This window comes from Trichechus manatus, unplaced genomic scaffold, assembly GCF_000243295.1.
Source record: "Trichechus manatus latirostris isolate Lorelei unplaced genomic scaffold, TriManLat1.0 scaffold00232, whole genome shotgun sequence".
Taxonomy (NCBI): Eukaryota; Metazoa; Chordata; class Mammalia; order Sirenia; family Trichechidae; genus Trichechus; species Trichechus manatus.
The window spans coordinates 190,941-207,048 of record NW_004444168.1 but is presented as its reverse complement, the minus strand read 5'-3'; the positions used below and the strand labels follow the sequence as shown (position 1 = coordinate 207,048).

Genomic DNA, 16,108 nt, shown 5'->3' with positions numbered 1-16,108 from the left:
ACGTACAACAGAATGAAACACTGCCCAGTCCTGCACCATCCTCACAATTGTTGCTATGTTTGAGCCCATTATTGCAGCCACTGTGTCACTCCATCTCCTTGAGGGTCTTCCTCTTTTTCATTGACCCTCTACTTTACCAAGCATGATGTCCTTCTCCAGGGACTGGTCCCTCCTGATAACAGGTCGAAGTACATAAGATGAAGTCTTGCTATCCTCGCTTCTAAGAAGCGTTCTGGCTGTACTTCTTCCAAGCCTTCTTCAAATTGGCTACCAAGTCCTAATTCTTCTTGTTTCTATTCCCTCCTCTTTATTCTCCAACCATTGCCCTTGTTCAAGCCTTCATTTCTTGTCTCTTGAACTAACGTATAATCTCATGAGTCCACCTTGAATTATTCTCCCCTCTGATCCATCCCCTACATGCTGTTATGAATCCACTGAAGTACTGATGTAATGTATTTATCTAATTAATCAACTTCCTATTATTCAGTAAGGCCCAGACTTTTTTTTTTTTTTAATATTTTATTGTACTTCAGGTGAAGGCTTACAGAACAGATAGTTTCTCATGTAACAGTAACACACATGCTGTTTTATGACATTGGTTAAAACCCCACAACATTTTAACCCTCTAAATTCTCAACTTTTTTTTTTTTTTTTTTTGGTGAAAATACACATAGCCAAAGATAAGGCCCAGACTTTTTTGACTGACATTCAAAGTTTCTGTAATTTGATCTCAAGTTATCTTTCTAAACTTTTCCCTCATAATACTCCATCATGCATCCTACACTTAAGCTGTTGTGCCGACTCACTGGTCTCTGTTATGCCCTAAATTTTCCTAGCTCCACTCTTTAATATCTGTCCTTTAATAAGGATGAGCGCTTGATCTGGAATACTTTTCTTCCCCTGTCTCCCATTTACACCTTGAAAAAACCTACTTATCCTTCAGTGTTGAGCTTAGAAGCTGTCTGTGCTCTAAAGTCTCCCCTGTATTTTTCAGCTGCAAGTAGCCTCTCACTCCTGAGCTCTCAGGATACTATTTTCTCACACTGCTCTTTGTAAATAGTTCCACAGGCTCAGAACCATTGAACGGTTGGGCTAAAGATTTCTTAGGAACCATTTGGTCCAATTCTTTTCTTTATGCATGAGGAAACTGAAGTCCTGAGACGTGAAGGAGCTTCATCAGTCACAGAGTGAATTCATTGCAGAGTGGCAATGCAACACAGGGAGTGAGCCCCCTGTATAAGTAAGGTCACTTTCAGGGCAAGGAGCATGGGTTATCAATGACATCTATATCACCCCACCCTCCTTCCTCAAGTGCTGATCCAAAGCTAGGGTTTAGAAAATGTTTGTTGAATTGAGATGGAGCCCTAGATTGACAAGAAGTGGAATGGAAGGGAAGCCTGGGCTCCTGCTGGGCATGATGAGGACTAGACTGGCTGGAATGGCTGTGGGTCCTCCAAGTGGTGGTTTTATACCTAGTGAGAGTGAACAGCACTCACAGAGGAAGATTTTGATTATAAATGGGATGGATATTCATAAATGCTAGATAATATTCATGCTTAGGCTGGGAGAAATACCTACCTCTAGAGTTCTTTCTCCGCTTCCCTGAGAAAGAAAGAGAAAGATATGAATCAAGGCTTGTGGGATCTGAACAATATTTCAAGAAGTTAGCATCTCCCTGGCTCAATTGCAGAGATCTTTAAGTCAGTGTGCAACTAATGAAAATCTAGTCTGTGGAAAGAACAGAAGGGATAAAATCGACAAAACAGGAAAAGGGCCTCTATTGTTTTAAGCAGATAGTTTTTCCTCTCTTTATTGAGTGGGCTAATTAAGAAACATCCAATGAATAGCTTGGAGGTTATACAGAGCAGGAAGAGGTCATCTGGTCTACCCTCCTCATTTTACACGTGAATAGAAGTCAAGGTTGGAAATAACTTGCCCACAACCACAAATGGGTTACTCAGATAGCTGTGACTTGAACTTAGGGCTCAGACACCTGTACCATACCCTTTAAAACAAATGTAAATTCTTACTGAAGTAATTTGAATAAACCCTTTTGGGAAAGGCTAGAAGTCTTGCTGAGACTTGAAGCCACCAGTTAATTAAGAAAATGATTAAGTTGGGCTTGGAGGCAGAAACAAAGTTGCAGTTAACTCATTTGTCTGTTTAATTAAAGGGTGTATATGAGAGACCTCTAGTTTCTTGTCCAACACAAGGTACCTGCGCTACCTGTGAAATAGTATAATGTTATTTAAAAGTGGACTTAGGTTAGCTGTAAATGCATATTGAAAACTCTAGGACAAGCACTAAAAAAATATTTTTAAAGGTGTATAATTTATATGCTAAGAGAAAACTGAATCATTTAAAAAGCTCAATTAAAACCAAGGAAGGCAAAAAAAGAATGGAAGACAAAAGAAACAAAGAACAAGGGTAATTAATAGAAACAGTTATAAATATGATGGTTATTAATCCAACTGTATCAATAATCACTTAAAATGCGAACACTGTAAATAAACCAACTAAATGACAGAGACATCAGAGTGGATTAAAAAAACAAGACCCAACTATATGGCGTCTACAAGAAACTCACTTTAAATATAAAGACCCAGAGAGACTAAAAGTAAAGAAATGGAGAAAGATATACCATGCTAACACTAATCAAAAGAAAGCTGGAGTAACTATATTAATTTCAGACAAAGTAGATGTCAGAGCAAGGGAAATTATAAAGTGATTTAGGAAATAATATTGGAATCATTATTCCTTGTCCTTGAGCATAGAGAACGTGACCCAGCTGGAGCTGCGCTCACAAGGACTCACAAGGATACATCAACTGGGCCCTGAGATAAAGACAATAGATAGGACAATCTTGGAAATTATCTTTTAGGGAAGAAATTTTCTTTTAGGGAACCTTTCACATAAACCAATCAAACAGAACACAAAAGACTTTCCACTCTTTTTCTGTTAGCATTTAGTGAATAGAAAATTTGTTGGACCAGTGAAGACTCTCCTAGAACCTGTACCAATGACTATTAAGAAAGATGATATAAAATGTAGAATCATGTTGATCTAGCCAGTCAGTGAAAAGGTGAAGCTTTCAATGATTCTACCCATTCTGTGATGTTAATATGTACTGATTAGCTCTGGCAGCATTGCTTGTCCTCTTCCCACTTTTGCCTTTTTGAATATATGCTGAATAAAATTTTCTTTTTGCTTTACTAAACTTTTTATGTATTTTTTCCTTACAGCAAAGGGGTAAAGAGGGGCATTACATAATGATAAAGGAATCAATTCTCCAAGAAGACATAACAATCCTGAATATGTATACATCTAAAAAAAAAAAAAACCATCAAAATACATGAGGCAAACATTGATAGAACTGCAAGGAGAAATTGGCAAATCTACTATCACAATTGGAGACTTCAATACTCATCTGTCAGTAATTGACAGATCCAGCAGGCAGAAAGTCGGTAAGGAAATAGTGGAACTGAATAGCAACGGGATCGAATATTCATTTATAGAATACTTCATCCAGTAGTAGCGTAATACACATTCTTCGTATGCCCACATGGAATATTCACCAAGATAGACCACATCCTGAGTCATAATACACACCTTAATAAATTTAAAAGAATAGAAATGAGGCAAAAAGTATGCTCTCTAACCACAATGAAATTAAACTAGAAATCAATAACAGAAAGATAGTAGAAAATCCTTAAATATTTTGAGATTAAGCAACATACTTCTAAATAACACATGAGTAGAAGAAGAAGTCTCATGAAAGATTAAATATATTTTGAACTCAATGAAAATGAAAATATAATTTTATCAAAATTTGCAGGATACAGCAAAAGCAATGCTTAGAAAATTATAGCATTGAATGCATGTATTAGAAAAGAAGAAAGATCTAAAATCAGTAATCTAAGCTTCTACCTTAGGAAAGTTGAATGGAAAAGCAAATTAAATTCAAAATAAGCAGAAGGAAAGAAATAAAAACTAGAGCAGAAATCAAGAAAATTAATAAAATCAATGAAACTAAAAGCTGGTTCTTTGTAAAGACCAATAAAATTGATAAACCACTAGCCAGGCTAACTAAGAAAAAAAGAGAGAAGGTACAAATTATTAAAATCAGAAATGAAAGAGGGGTCATCACAACTGATCTCATGGACATTAAAAAGATATTAAAGAAATATTATGAACAACTCTGTGCTCACAAATTGACAACTTAGATGAAATGGACCAATTCCTTGAAAGACACAATGTACCAAAACTCAAAAAGGAGACATACATAACCTGAATAGGCCTATATCTGTTAAATAAATTGAAACAACAATAAATAACCTTCTAAAATAGAAAGCGCCAGACCCAGATGGTTTCACTGGTGAATTCTACCAGACATTTAAAGAATGAATTATACTAATTCTCTACAATCTCTTTTAGAAAATAGAAGGAAAAGGAACTCTTCCTAATTTGTTCTCTGAGGTCAGCATTACCCTAATACCAAAATCAGACAAAGACATTACCAGGAAGAGAATTACAGACCAACATGTCTCTTGAACATAGATGCAGAAACACTCAAAATACTAGCAAATCAAAATCCAACAATGTATAAAAAGAATTACATACCATGGCCAAGTGGGTTTATTCCAGGTATGCAAGCCTGGTTCAGTATTTGAAAGTCAGTTAATGTAATTCACCACATCAACAGGCTAATGAGGAAAAATCATGATCGTATCAATAGATGCAGAAAAATAATTGGACAAAATCCAACATCCATTCATGATTAAAAAAAAAAAAACTCTCAGCAAACTAGGAATAGAGGGGAACTTCTTCATCTTGGAGCCCTGGTGGCGCAGTGGTTAAGCATTCGGCTGCTAACCAAAAGCTCCGCAGTTCCAATCCACCAGCCGCTCTTTGGAAACCCTATAGGGCTGTTCTACCCTGTCCTATAGGGTCTCTATAAGTTGAAATTGACTCAACAGCAACGGTTTTTTTTTTTTTTTTTGCTTCAACTTGATAAAGAACATCTACAAAAAACCCTACAGTTAACATCATACTTAATGATGAGAAACTAGATGCTTCCCCCCAATATGAGGAACAAGACAAGATGTCACCTGTCATAACTCGTATTTAACATAACTCGTATTGTACTGGTAGTCCTAGCTAATGCATTAAGACAAGAAAAAGAAATAAAAGGCATACAGATGATATGATTGTCTCTGTAGAAAATCTGAAAGAATCGACCAAAAAACTCCTGGAACTAATAAGCGACTATAGCAAGGTTGCAGGATACAAGATTAATATACAAGAGTCCATCTCTTTCCTATATAGTAGCAATTAACAATTGGAATTTGAAATTAAAAACACAACACCACTTACATGAGCATCAGAAAAATGAAATAGGTATAAATCTAACAAAATATGTACAAGATCTATATGAGGAAAACTACAAAACTCTGATGGAGGAAATCAAAGAAGCTCTAAATAAATGGAGAGATATTCCAAATTCATGAATAGGAAGACAATGTTATTAAAATGTCAGTTCCTTCAACTTGATATAATTCAATGCAATCTCAGTGAAAATCACAACAAGTTATTTTGTGGATATTGACAAACTTATCCTAAAGTTTATATGTAAAGACAAAAGACCCAGAACAACCAACACAATACTGAAGAACAAAGTCAGAAGGCTGACACCATCTGACTTCAAGACTTATTATAAAGCCATAGTGATCAAGACAATGTGGCATTGGTGAAAGAGTAGATAAACAGAACAATGGAGTAGAATAGAAAGCCCAGAAACAGACTGACACAAATATAGTCAACTGACTTTTGACAAAGGAGAAAAGTCAATTCAGTGGAGAAATGGTAGTCTTTTCAAAATAGTGCTAGAACAACTGGACATCCACAATGCGAAAAAATAAATCTAGACACAGACCTTATGCCTTTTACAAAAATTAACTCAAAATGGATCACAGACCTAAATGTTAAGCACAAAAGTATAAAATTTACAGAAGATAACAAAGGAGAAAATCTAGGTGACCTTGAGTTTGGCAGTGGGTTTTTAGATACAGCACCAAAAGAACGATCCATAAAGAAAAAAAAAGCTAAGTTGGACTTCTTAAAATTAAATCTTCTGCTCTGTGAAAGACACTGTTAAGGGAATGAAAAGACAAGCTACAGACTGGGAGAAAATATTTGCAAAACACATATCTGATATACAAAGAGCTCTTAAAACTCATGAAAAAACAAAACAAAACACCAAGTTACAAAATAGGCAAAATATCTGAATAGACAGCTCATTAAAGAAGATATATAGATGGCAAATTAGTATATGTCATTAGGGAATTGCAAATTAAAATGAGATACCATCTACAACTGTTAGAATGGCTGAAATCCAAACACTACACATGTATTAACATGGCTAAAACCTAAAACACTGACAACACCAAATGCTGGCAAGGATGTGGGGCATAGAACTCTGATTCATTACTGGTGGGAAAAAAAAAAATGGTAAGAACACTTTGAAAGTCTAGCAGTTTCTAGCAAAGCTAAACATAGGCTTACCATATGATCCAGCAATCTTGTTCCTAGCTATTTACCCAAATAAATTGAAAACTTATGTCCACACAAAAACCTGCACATGAATGTTTATAGCAGCTTTATTCATAATTTTCAAAAATTGGAATCAACTATGATGTCCTTCAATAAGTGAATACATAAACAAACTGGGATACATCCATACAATGGAGTATTATTCAGCAGTAAAAAGAAATGAGCTATCGAAGTATGAAAAGACGTACATAATCTGAATAACACCAATTAAATGCATATTGCTGAATGAAAGAAGCCAGTTTGAAAAAGCTGCATACTATGTAATTCCAACTATATGACATTCTGGAAAAGGCAAAACCAGAGAGACAGTAAAAAGATCAGTGTTTGCCAGGGGTTCAGGGGTAGGAGGGAGGAATAAATAAGTGGAACACAGAGCATTTTTATGGCAGTGAAACTGTTCTGTGTAGATACTATAATGGTGGAGATATGACATTATGTATTTGTCAAAACCCATAGAATTGTACAACACAAAGAGTGAAGCCTAACGTAAACTGTGAACTTAGTGAATAATAATGTATTAATATTGGTTGGGAGTCCCTGGGTGGTGCAAATGTTTAAGCACTCGACTACTAGCCTAAAGGTTGGTGGTTCGAACCCACCACGAGGCACCTTAGAAGACACACCTTGCAATCTGCTTCCAAAAGCTGTAGCCTTGAAAACCCTACGGAGCAGTTCTACTCTGCATGCATGGGGTTTTTATGTGTTGGAACTGACTGGACAGCAGTTAACAACAATATTGGTTCATCAGTTGTAACAAATGTACCACACTAATGAAAGGTGTTAATAATAGGAGAAACAGCGTGCAGAGGGTAGAGAGGGTATACGGGAACTCTGTACTTTCTGTGCAGTTTTTCTGTAAACCTAAAACTGCCCTAAAAAATAAAATGTATTAAGGTGGGGGGAGGGTGTATATGGACCCAGGCCTTTTCAGACTCACTGTACTTAGATCTATGCCAAGGCTTTCCAACCTTGGTACCTCATTTTGGGCTGGATCATTCTCTGTTGGGGGGAAGGGGGCTGTCCTGCGCATTGTCAGATATTTAGCAGCATTCTTGGCTTCTCTCCACTAGATGCCAGTAGCAACTCTGTGCCCCCACCCCAGTTGTGACAACCAAAAATGTCTCCAGACATTGTCTCCTGGGGGACATAATTGTCCCCACTTGAGAACCAGTCATCTGTGCTATCAGTTTGCTGGCACTATTGAGATGTAAGTGGTGAAAACATACCACTAGATGAGATAGTTTCAATTAAAGGCAAATTTGAGAAAGTCTAGGATGGATAGACTCATACTTCATTGAGTATCTGCATGCTGTACTACATACCATATTTCACTCTTGTTTTACACTTAATAAATATCACCATCCTTACGTGCTACACTGAGAACAGAAGCAGAGCCTATCTCTGACCTTAACAGAATGGCAGCTTCTTGACCTATGCTGGCTTCATTACCAGTTCTGATGTGTCCATGGATCCAGGGAAGCACTTTACTAAGGTCTGTGAAGATCCCAGGGGACCCTGGATCATTTTTGTCCACATTGTTTCTCCAGCCTCGACCACAGCCCAAGCCCCAGGAAGTCACGCCAGCCAGAGTCCAGGTTCCTTTCTTATTCCGGCACATGAGGGAACCTCCTGAATCTCCCTGCAGGGTTAAAAGCCTCTGTTACCATCTTTGTCAGTGTCTGTGCCCCAAAGTACTCACTCCTTTCCCGCACAAGGATGCTAGATGTCGATCACTGAAAGTCCTTCACTTCTAATAAATGGACTCAGGGTCTGGGAGAACAGCCAAGAACAATTCCCATATGATCCTCAAAAACTACTTAAGCCCATCAATTTCATCTCCTTTTTCCCCATCCTAGGCCTTCATCAAAGCATCAGACTTTCTTCCTTCTCCTTTCTCATCATACAGACTCAGAAGTCTTACCCGGCAGTAAAATTGACCTCAGGTCTTGGTCAGCAGTAAGAGTGGAAGGAAAGTAAGGTCCCTATTATCCACAAACTGGAAAATCCATAAATAGGAAAGAATCAGCAGTGTCAGGGGTGGGAGAACCCTGATCTCATTGCTGGCATTATCTCTGTCTTTTGGTCTTTTGGAGAAGGCAGAAGACCCCCTTTGAGTTCACTGAAAAAAAAGTCAAACCCATCCCTGTTGAGTGGATTCCAACTCATACCGACCCTATAGGACAGAGTAGAACTGCCGCATATGGTTTCCAAGGAGTGCCTGGTGGATTCGAACTGCCGACCTTTTGGTTAGCAGCCGTAGCTCTTAAGCATTATGCCACCAGTCACACTCCCTGGTAAAAACAGTTTACTTATATTGGCCCTTTATTTTATCTTGACCTCCCTTGTCATTCCTGACCCTTCTTTCCAGAGTCCATTTTCCCCTCCAACCTTTTTTTGGCGACTCACTTGATAGATAACAAAGCCAAAGGAAGCCCTGCCCCAGGCCCAGCAGTCCAACAGTTCCCACCTACCTGACATGCATCTCTTCCTCCATCAGGGAAGCCTGTGCAGAGAAAGGTCTGCCCACTGATAGGTTTCTTTAGGGTTAACAGAGCTGTTGCACACTCCTCCTGGGTCAAAACAGGTAGGTTCACTTCCTGCAGGACTTGTGGGAGAAGGCCACCTGTAAAACACAGAGACAGGAGCCCTGGCAAAGCCCCCTTTCACCCTTTCTGAGTTGTAGATGCCTCATTCAGATTTGTGTCTTTTGGAAAGATCTGAAATTCTAAATACAATATGAGGTTCTCTATCTTTAAAAATGTTTACACAATTGTTTTAAAAAATAGATTAAAAATTCTCTTTTCTGGTTATCCACCAAGAAGTTCTGACTTCTGTTTAGGAGAAATGACATGGAAATTCTTACCTTCTGTCAAGCGGCCCCAGCCTGCAGTTGTACAAATAAATCCAGCCTCAAATCGCTCCCCTGGCTCTGGAAGACACAAGGGCCCCACAAACTGGCCTGCAGAAAAGAGCAATGCAGGGCTTATTTCATCCATGGGGTAGAGGACATCATAAGCCAGTTAACATCCAGATGGTTCCCCAGAGACCTTGTGAGAGTTGTGACATTTTTTTCTGACACCTCCAGGGGCTATTTGTCAGACAAAGAAAGACCCTCTTCTGATTCCATATAATCCTGTATCCAGAGCCAAAGCAAAACAAATTTCGGGTAGAGGGTCTTCCACCCCAAACTCCTGTCTCAAAGCCATGTCCCAGAATTGTTGGGCATATGCTATATAACATGTACTGCTGGGAATGTGCTATGAAACAGAAGTTATGGAGCACATAAGGTAGATAATTCTGGGTGAGCCACGGACTTCCTCCTGTCCTCAAATGTTTACCAAAATGGAAGGTTCCAGCCATCTTCAGAAGGGCGATATCATAGTCCATTGGTTTCTTGGTGGTAAAATATGGGTGTCTGATGATGGTTTCAATAGTGAGGGTTTGCTCTTCTGGTTCTGTTTGGCTCAAGTCATGTTCTCCAGCAGTAACATTCAAAGTTGATGCAATATTTCTATGAAGAAGAAGCAATATTTCTATGAAGTGGGTGGATTTCATTGGACTTCTGAGTACATTGTAATGGTTGACAACCTGGCCTCTTTAAAATGATGTGAATGGTCCAGGTGAAGTGTATGGCTGCTGAGCAGAAAAAATAAGAATGATTCCAACACTACTAGAAAAAAATGCAGAGGTTTCCAATTCCAGTCAAGGGCTAGTAACGAGTGGCCTCAAATAGAGTCCAGAATATGATAAATTCAGTACTTTGCAATGTTATTTGTAAAATGTCTAAAGATGCATATACTTTGTAACTCAGAGGTTTAAAGCTATAGAGGATTTTGCTCAACTACTCTAGGAGTTTGACTGGGCTTCTATGTCGGTGTGATCTTTTGGGAATGATTAATTAGTCTCAACTAATATGCTACTTCAATGTCGGAGATCTTATGCATAGTGTTTATTATGAAGGGCCATTACTCAGATGTCCCAGAGAGTACTTGCATGCTGGGCTGTCGGACTGATTACAACAGGAGGCAGGGATCTTCTTCTTACCTCCCTTATGCTTTGTAATTTAGAGAGCTGGCATGATATGGGAAAGGCCATTCTGTTCGCCTCTTATTGGGGGCAATGTTATGTGAAGGAAACTTGGTAAGATGCATTGGACATGGATTCATTGCTTTAGATGTGCCATTTTTAGGGACTCTTTATTCCCATAAGTGATTCTTTCGTAGAAATTTTTCTCTTGGTAGACTTCCCTGACTCTTGGTTATATTAGGTACTGAACATAATACATGACATCTCTCTAGCCTAGCCACCTGCCACATTTCAGTGAAATTATCTGTTGACTTTTCTTTAGACCATCAACTCTGGGGGCAGGAATCATGCCTTTGTCATCTTTGTATCTTTGGTGCCTACTAGTGTCTGCACCAAGTAAGCATCCAGTAAATATTTGCAAAACTGAAATGAAAGAGAACAAATATGGGGGCATGATATTGACTGCAGCCTAGTGTATAACAGGAGCATTCAAAACAAAGAACATTTGGAGCACACAGGAAAGTGGATAAAGGATGAGCAATATGAAGGATGAAATGGGAGCCTAATTCATGTTTTACTAGCCACCCTTTGGTTTTTTTGTTTTTTATTAATGTCTTAGGATGCTTAACGAACTGGATAGTTATTTTCACTGAAATTTAAGAAAGCTAGGCGAGAACTTTGACAAATATATGTTTGTGATACCTTTTTCTTTCTAATTTGGATAATGGGTAACTATTATTCTTTGCTAACTTGCAGTTGTATTTAAGTAAACAAAGTATTCTACTCCTGCAAGGAATGTGTGTTTTCTACCAAGTTTAGTCCCCTCTGAGAATGTCACTGAGCCCTACTTGTGTTTTGCAGTTAGGATATTCCCCCACTATAGCAATACTCAGCCACAGCATCTATCACACAGGATGATGTTTTTATAGAGTTATTGCAGCTAACATCAAGGGAGAGGGAAGAATGAACTGACCTTTATCCATGGGTTGGGTCTTCCCTACCTGTTTGCTACGCAATGAGCAGCTGTGATCACCCACTGTGGAGAGATGATGGTTCCGCCACAGATATGCTTCTGCCTTCGTTTCAGAGATACCTGAATTTCAGATAACTTAAATGGGAGCAAGTTAATGCCCTGAAACCCCCCAAACTTGAAAGTTGAACATATTCTGAGAAAAAGACCCAGGTATCTTACTCATAAATATTAGGAATCTTGGGCTACAAAAGGGTAAAACCCGTCCCTCTTCAGCCCAGAAAGAAGAGCAGTGTTGGCATTAGAACATTCCCACCCTTGGCCTGGAGGAAAAGTAGTTAATTTGAGGCAGTTGTCTATAAGGGTTTTAGTACGTTTAGCAGTCAATACTGTTGGTATTTATTTATTTACTTTTATAGTACTGTTGACCTGGACCTGTTGCTCTAACAATATAAACAATATCTGTGAAGAAAGAAAAGGCTTATAAGATATAGCAGAGCTCAGCTGAAGATATTTGGGAGAAAGGTGAGGGCTAGGGGATCTTCAAACACATGCTCCAGTTCCTCCAAGCCTTTCATGGAAATGGCATAGACCTACCATGTTCTCATACTCTTAACTATTTGACTCCAAAACTTTATCAAGCCTATTGCTTAATCTGCCTCATCTTTGGTTTATCCTGTTAATGATATTTGATTTTACTTAAAATGACTTACAGTGTACAAGTGAGTACTTTAATTAATTGTTGAAATTCATTAAAAGTATTCATTGTTGGAATTAGAAAAAAAGTGATTAGAATCACACCCACTTAACTCAAAATTATTTAATGAGTAATAGAAACGCAATAATGCAATGCAAAGAAGAGAATAGACTTCTAAGAAGAGAGTAGAACAAAGAATAAGCAGAATTCAGTAAGCCAGTGTTGACTGTGATTTGACCAACCAACCAATTGACTGAGTAACCAACTAATCAATCAACTATTCAGCTAAGTAGTTAGTTAATCAACTAATCAAATGACAATGACTCAGTCATTAGTCAACCAACTGAACACACTCATTCAACCAACCAAGTAGTCATTGACATAAAAGTTAACATGGTTTACTCAAGAGAAATAAAAATAAAGAAGAATCACTCTATTTTCAGAAATAAGAGGCAAAAATGTAACCTACTTTCAGGGTAGGCTTTCAAAGACTGTAAAGGAAAACACCATGGGCTGGGAGCTGAAGCACAAAGCCATTTCTATGGGAGGGAAGGACCAGGAGATCAGATTGAGACAGAATTCTTAGGACATTAGTTACTAAGGAAGCAGCTCTCTTTGCTATTCCTGTGAGGTCATATGGTATTGGTGTAAACCTTTCACCTCACAAATTAGATCTGTGGATATGACACCTTTGACTTCCCTTATCTTCTTTAATTATAACAAAATAAGTATATTTTGAACATACTGAAGCAGAAAATTATTTTTTAAATTGTAAGTTTAAAAGTTTTTCAGCTCTTTGAAGTAGAATTTTTATCTTAGGAGCTGAAGATTTGGGAAGGCATTTCTAATCAGTGGATCAAGTCAATAGTGTGCATAACTGTTCTGAACACACCTTTTCTGGAACTGAACCGATGCACATCATGAGGAACTTGGCTCTTTGATGAGTGATCTTGAAATCTCTGATAAAGAACTAGGCAGGAGGGAGCACACTGATGAATAGCATGTGACTATGGGATGGAAGGACCAGGAGACCAGATTGACAGCTCACACCCCACCCACCAGAGGATGTTCCCTGGGACTCACCTGCCAGGGATAGGAACCCTTTTCCACTTGACTTCCCCCAACAATTCGACTAAAAATGTTCCAAAGGTGTGGCTTAATCAGACTCTGCCCACAGGTGGGAGCTGGGAAAAAGATAAGGCAAAAATTGAGTAGCTAGGTAGCTACTAGGACTTAGGGATACAGAACTCTTGTAAGTAAGAAAAAAACTGTAGGACATGGGGCATGTAGAAAGATCACAAAATGGCTTTAATTTAATTGTTAGGATTTGCTGTAATTTGCAGTACAAGGGGTTGTTCAGCATTTATTATATAGAACAGGAAAATCATGAAGAGGTTTACTTTTCTGGTATGAACATTAGGAGCCTCAGAGGTAGATTTCCATTAGGTTACCAGGAATGTAGCCCCCTTTTGATTCTGAATTCTCTGGTCCCTTAAAGGCTTCCCACAGCGTTCTGTACTTATTCTATGATATTTATCACATTATTATGATTATTTCTATGTTTTTCCTCCCAACTAAACAGTGGGCTCCTCAAAGACAGGAACTGTACCTTAGAAATTCTATATCCACAGTATCTATCACTGTTCCTGAAACACAGAAGTTGCTTAATTAATTTGTTGATAATGCCATGGTCTGCATTCGATTATATGTGTGTATATCTCTTCTGCTGCACTCATGAGACCAGGTCTGAGACCATGGTGTCTGGTGCCTGGAACACAGTCAGATATCAGTAAATCTCTATTGAATTTAATTCTTTATGGGGATGTTCCTTTGAGAAATACATTGTTCCTATGAGGACTGGTGGGAGTGAAGAGAAGATAGTGTCCTGATTCACACACTGGTGTAGTGCTAGAAGAGTTGCCAAGTAATGAAAGAAGTAACTTTTTCTTCTTTGTGGAGAAGACTTTATCGCTGAGAAATCTGCATTTGCTTATTTGTCCTCAATGTGTTTTTCAACTCACCAGTTAAGAGATGGTCTAGATCAAAGATGTTTATGACTGCCTGGCAATTCATGGATAGCACATCTTCTTTCCCTTCTGCAGATCATTCTTTCTTGCGTGTTTTCCAGAGAAGCCCTGCCTCATATTCATCCCACTTTGCCTAGCTGAATCCTCTAATCCTTATGCCTCAGCTTGGGAATCACCTCAACCGTTAAATCTTCCTTTATATTCTCAAACTGCCTTACATATTTTCCCTCTGTGCTGTGTAGCACCCTTTCCTTGTTCCTTTTTTTAGTCCTTCTCATGCAGTATTGTGATAGTGAGTTTGTTTGCCTCCCTCACTGTACTAGTGAACTATTTGAGGAAAAAAAGTTAAATGCCGTATTCATCTCTGTATTTCCAAGGTATAGCACGATTCTTGGTGTATAATAGGCAATTAGAAGAGCTGGATGGATGAACACTTCCTTGAGAACATATCCTTAAGAGCATAGCTATTTAGATTAATATGTTAAAATATACAAAGCTCTTTAATATAATGTGTCATTTAATTCTCATTCTACTCCTGTGAATTAAGCACTATTATTCCCACATTGTTGTTATTAACACATTACAGATGAGAAAACTAAGAATCAAAGAGATTCACAGCTAATTAATGGTAGAGCATGGATATAACCCTAAGTTGTTTTTTATTCTGAACTCTGTGCAGATGTGACATTTGGATCAAAAGTTTTTTTCTCCTTTAGTTGAACGAGTCATAAATACTTTAGAAACAAAATGTACTGTTTCCTGAATTCACTGAAGCAAAGACAGAAAACATCATGATTCTTGAGGTTGGCACAAGCATGACCGTCAAGAAGCCTGCCAAGAACTGTTCTCAGCTTAAGTTACTTGAGGAAAAAGACTATTTATAAGATACTACAGTGAATATACTTCATCTTTTCCGAAAGATAATATCCAAAAAGATTACAAATGCTTCCAAACCCATGATGATTTCCAGAATTTGCTCAGTAAAAAGGGATGGGATTGTGTAATATGTGTCCAAATAAGTGAACAACCCCAGTTTTCTCTAGATCATGTCCAAATTGTATTCCACAAATGTTTCACCCCATTTCATGTGCTTACTGCAGAAAAAAAGCCCAAAATAATTACATGAAAAATAATTATATCTCTAAAATATATTTGATTCTGCCATTTTCCAAAAGAAATATGGAGTGAAACTATGATGCTCATTGCCAGCAAAGGTTATTCTTTTAGACAAAGGTAGCTAGAGAGTTCATTTGGAACTTACCTTTGGGGAGAGAGGGAGTTACAGATTTTCCTTGTTCCAAACAGATTATTCCTCCTTTTTCCAAACAAATTATTCCAAGTAGTAAAAAGAGCTTGTTCTTACTTATAGGCATTTTGGTATTGAGTTTTTTCCTGAAATTTTAGAGAGGCTGATGAGAACAAAAATAGACTTGGGAGACCAGCAAGAAGCCAATTTAAAAGAAGTTTATTTATTAACCAAGGCGTGAGGTATCCAGCCATGTTCATGTGATGTTTCTGAATATGGCTTTTGGCAAAGATCTTTGAAAGAGGTGAGGAATCACCCACAAAAGCAGGGTCTTGATGGAGTAGAATTGCATGTCCCATTACACCCACATCAATACACTGTTTCCCCCCAAGTGAACCTGGCTAGCAAAGTGTTTACTGTCTGAGGTTTTCATTTGCAAATATTATTTTCTCCTTTGTACAGGAACTACTTTCTACACGTGTACTGAGTATCAAAGTTGTCCTTGTTTGGGAAGGTAGACTTTCCTACATGCT

At 38.1% G+C, this 16,108-nt stretch overlaps 1 protein-coding gene across 1 annotated transcript in view; it reads right to left on the bottom strand.

The window, feature by feature from the left end:
- Positions 1-15,702, bottom strand: part of OVCH2 (ovochymase 2) — a 55,948-nt gene extending 40,246 nt beyond the window's left edge. The window contains exons 1-8 of the mRNA XM_023743034.1: positions 15,591-15,702; positions 13,386-13,486; positions 11,637-11,728; positions 9,948-10,120; positions 9,473-9,568; positions 9,081-9,232; positions 8,059-8,248; positions 1,579-1,602 (exon numbers count right to left, since the gene is read on the bottom strand). Of these exons, the coding sequence (XP_023598802.1) occupies positions 1,579-1,602; positions 8,059-8,248; positions 9,081-9,232; positions 9,473-9,568; positions 9,948-10,120; positions 11,637-11,728; positions 13,386-13,486; positions 15,591-15,702 (940 nt within the window). The remainder of the gene's footprint in view (positions 1-1,578; positions 1,603-8,058; positions 8,249-9,080; positions 9,233-9,472; positions 9,569-9,947; positions 10,121-11,636; positions 11,729-13,385; positions 13,487-15,590) is intronic.
- Positions 15,703-16,108: the final 406 nt, after the last annotated feature.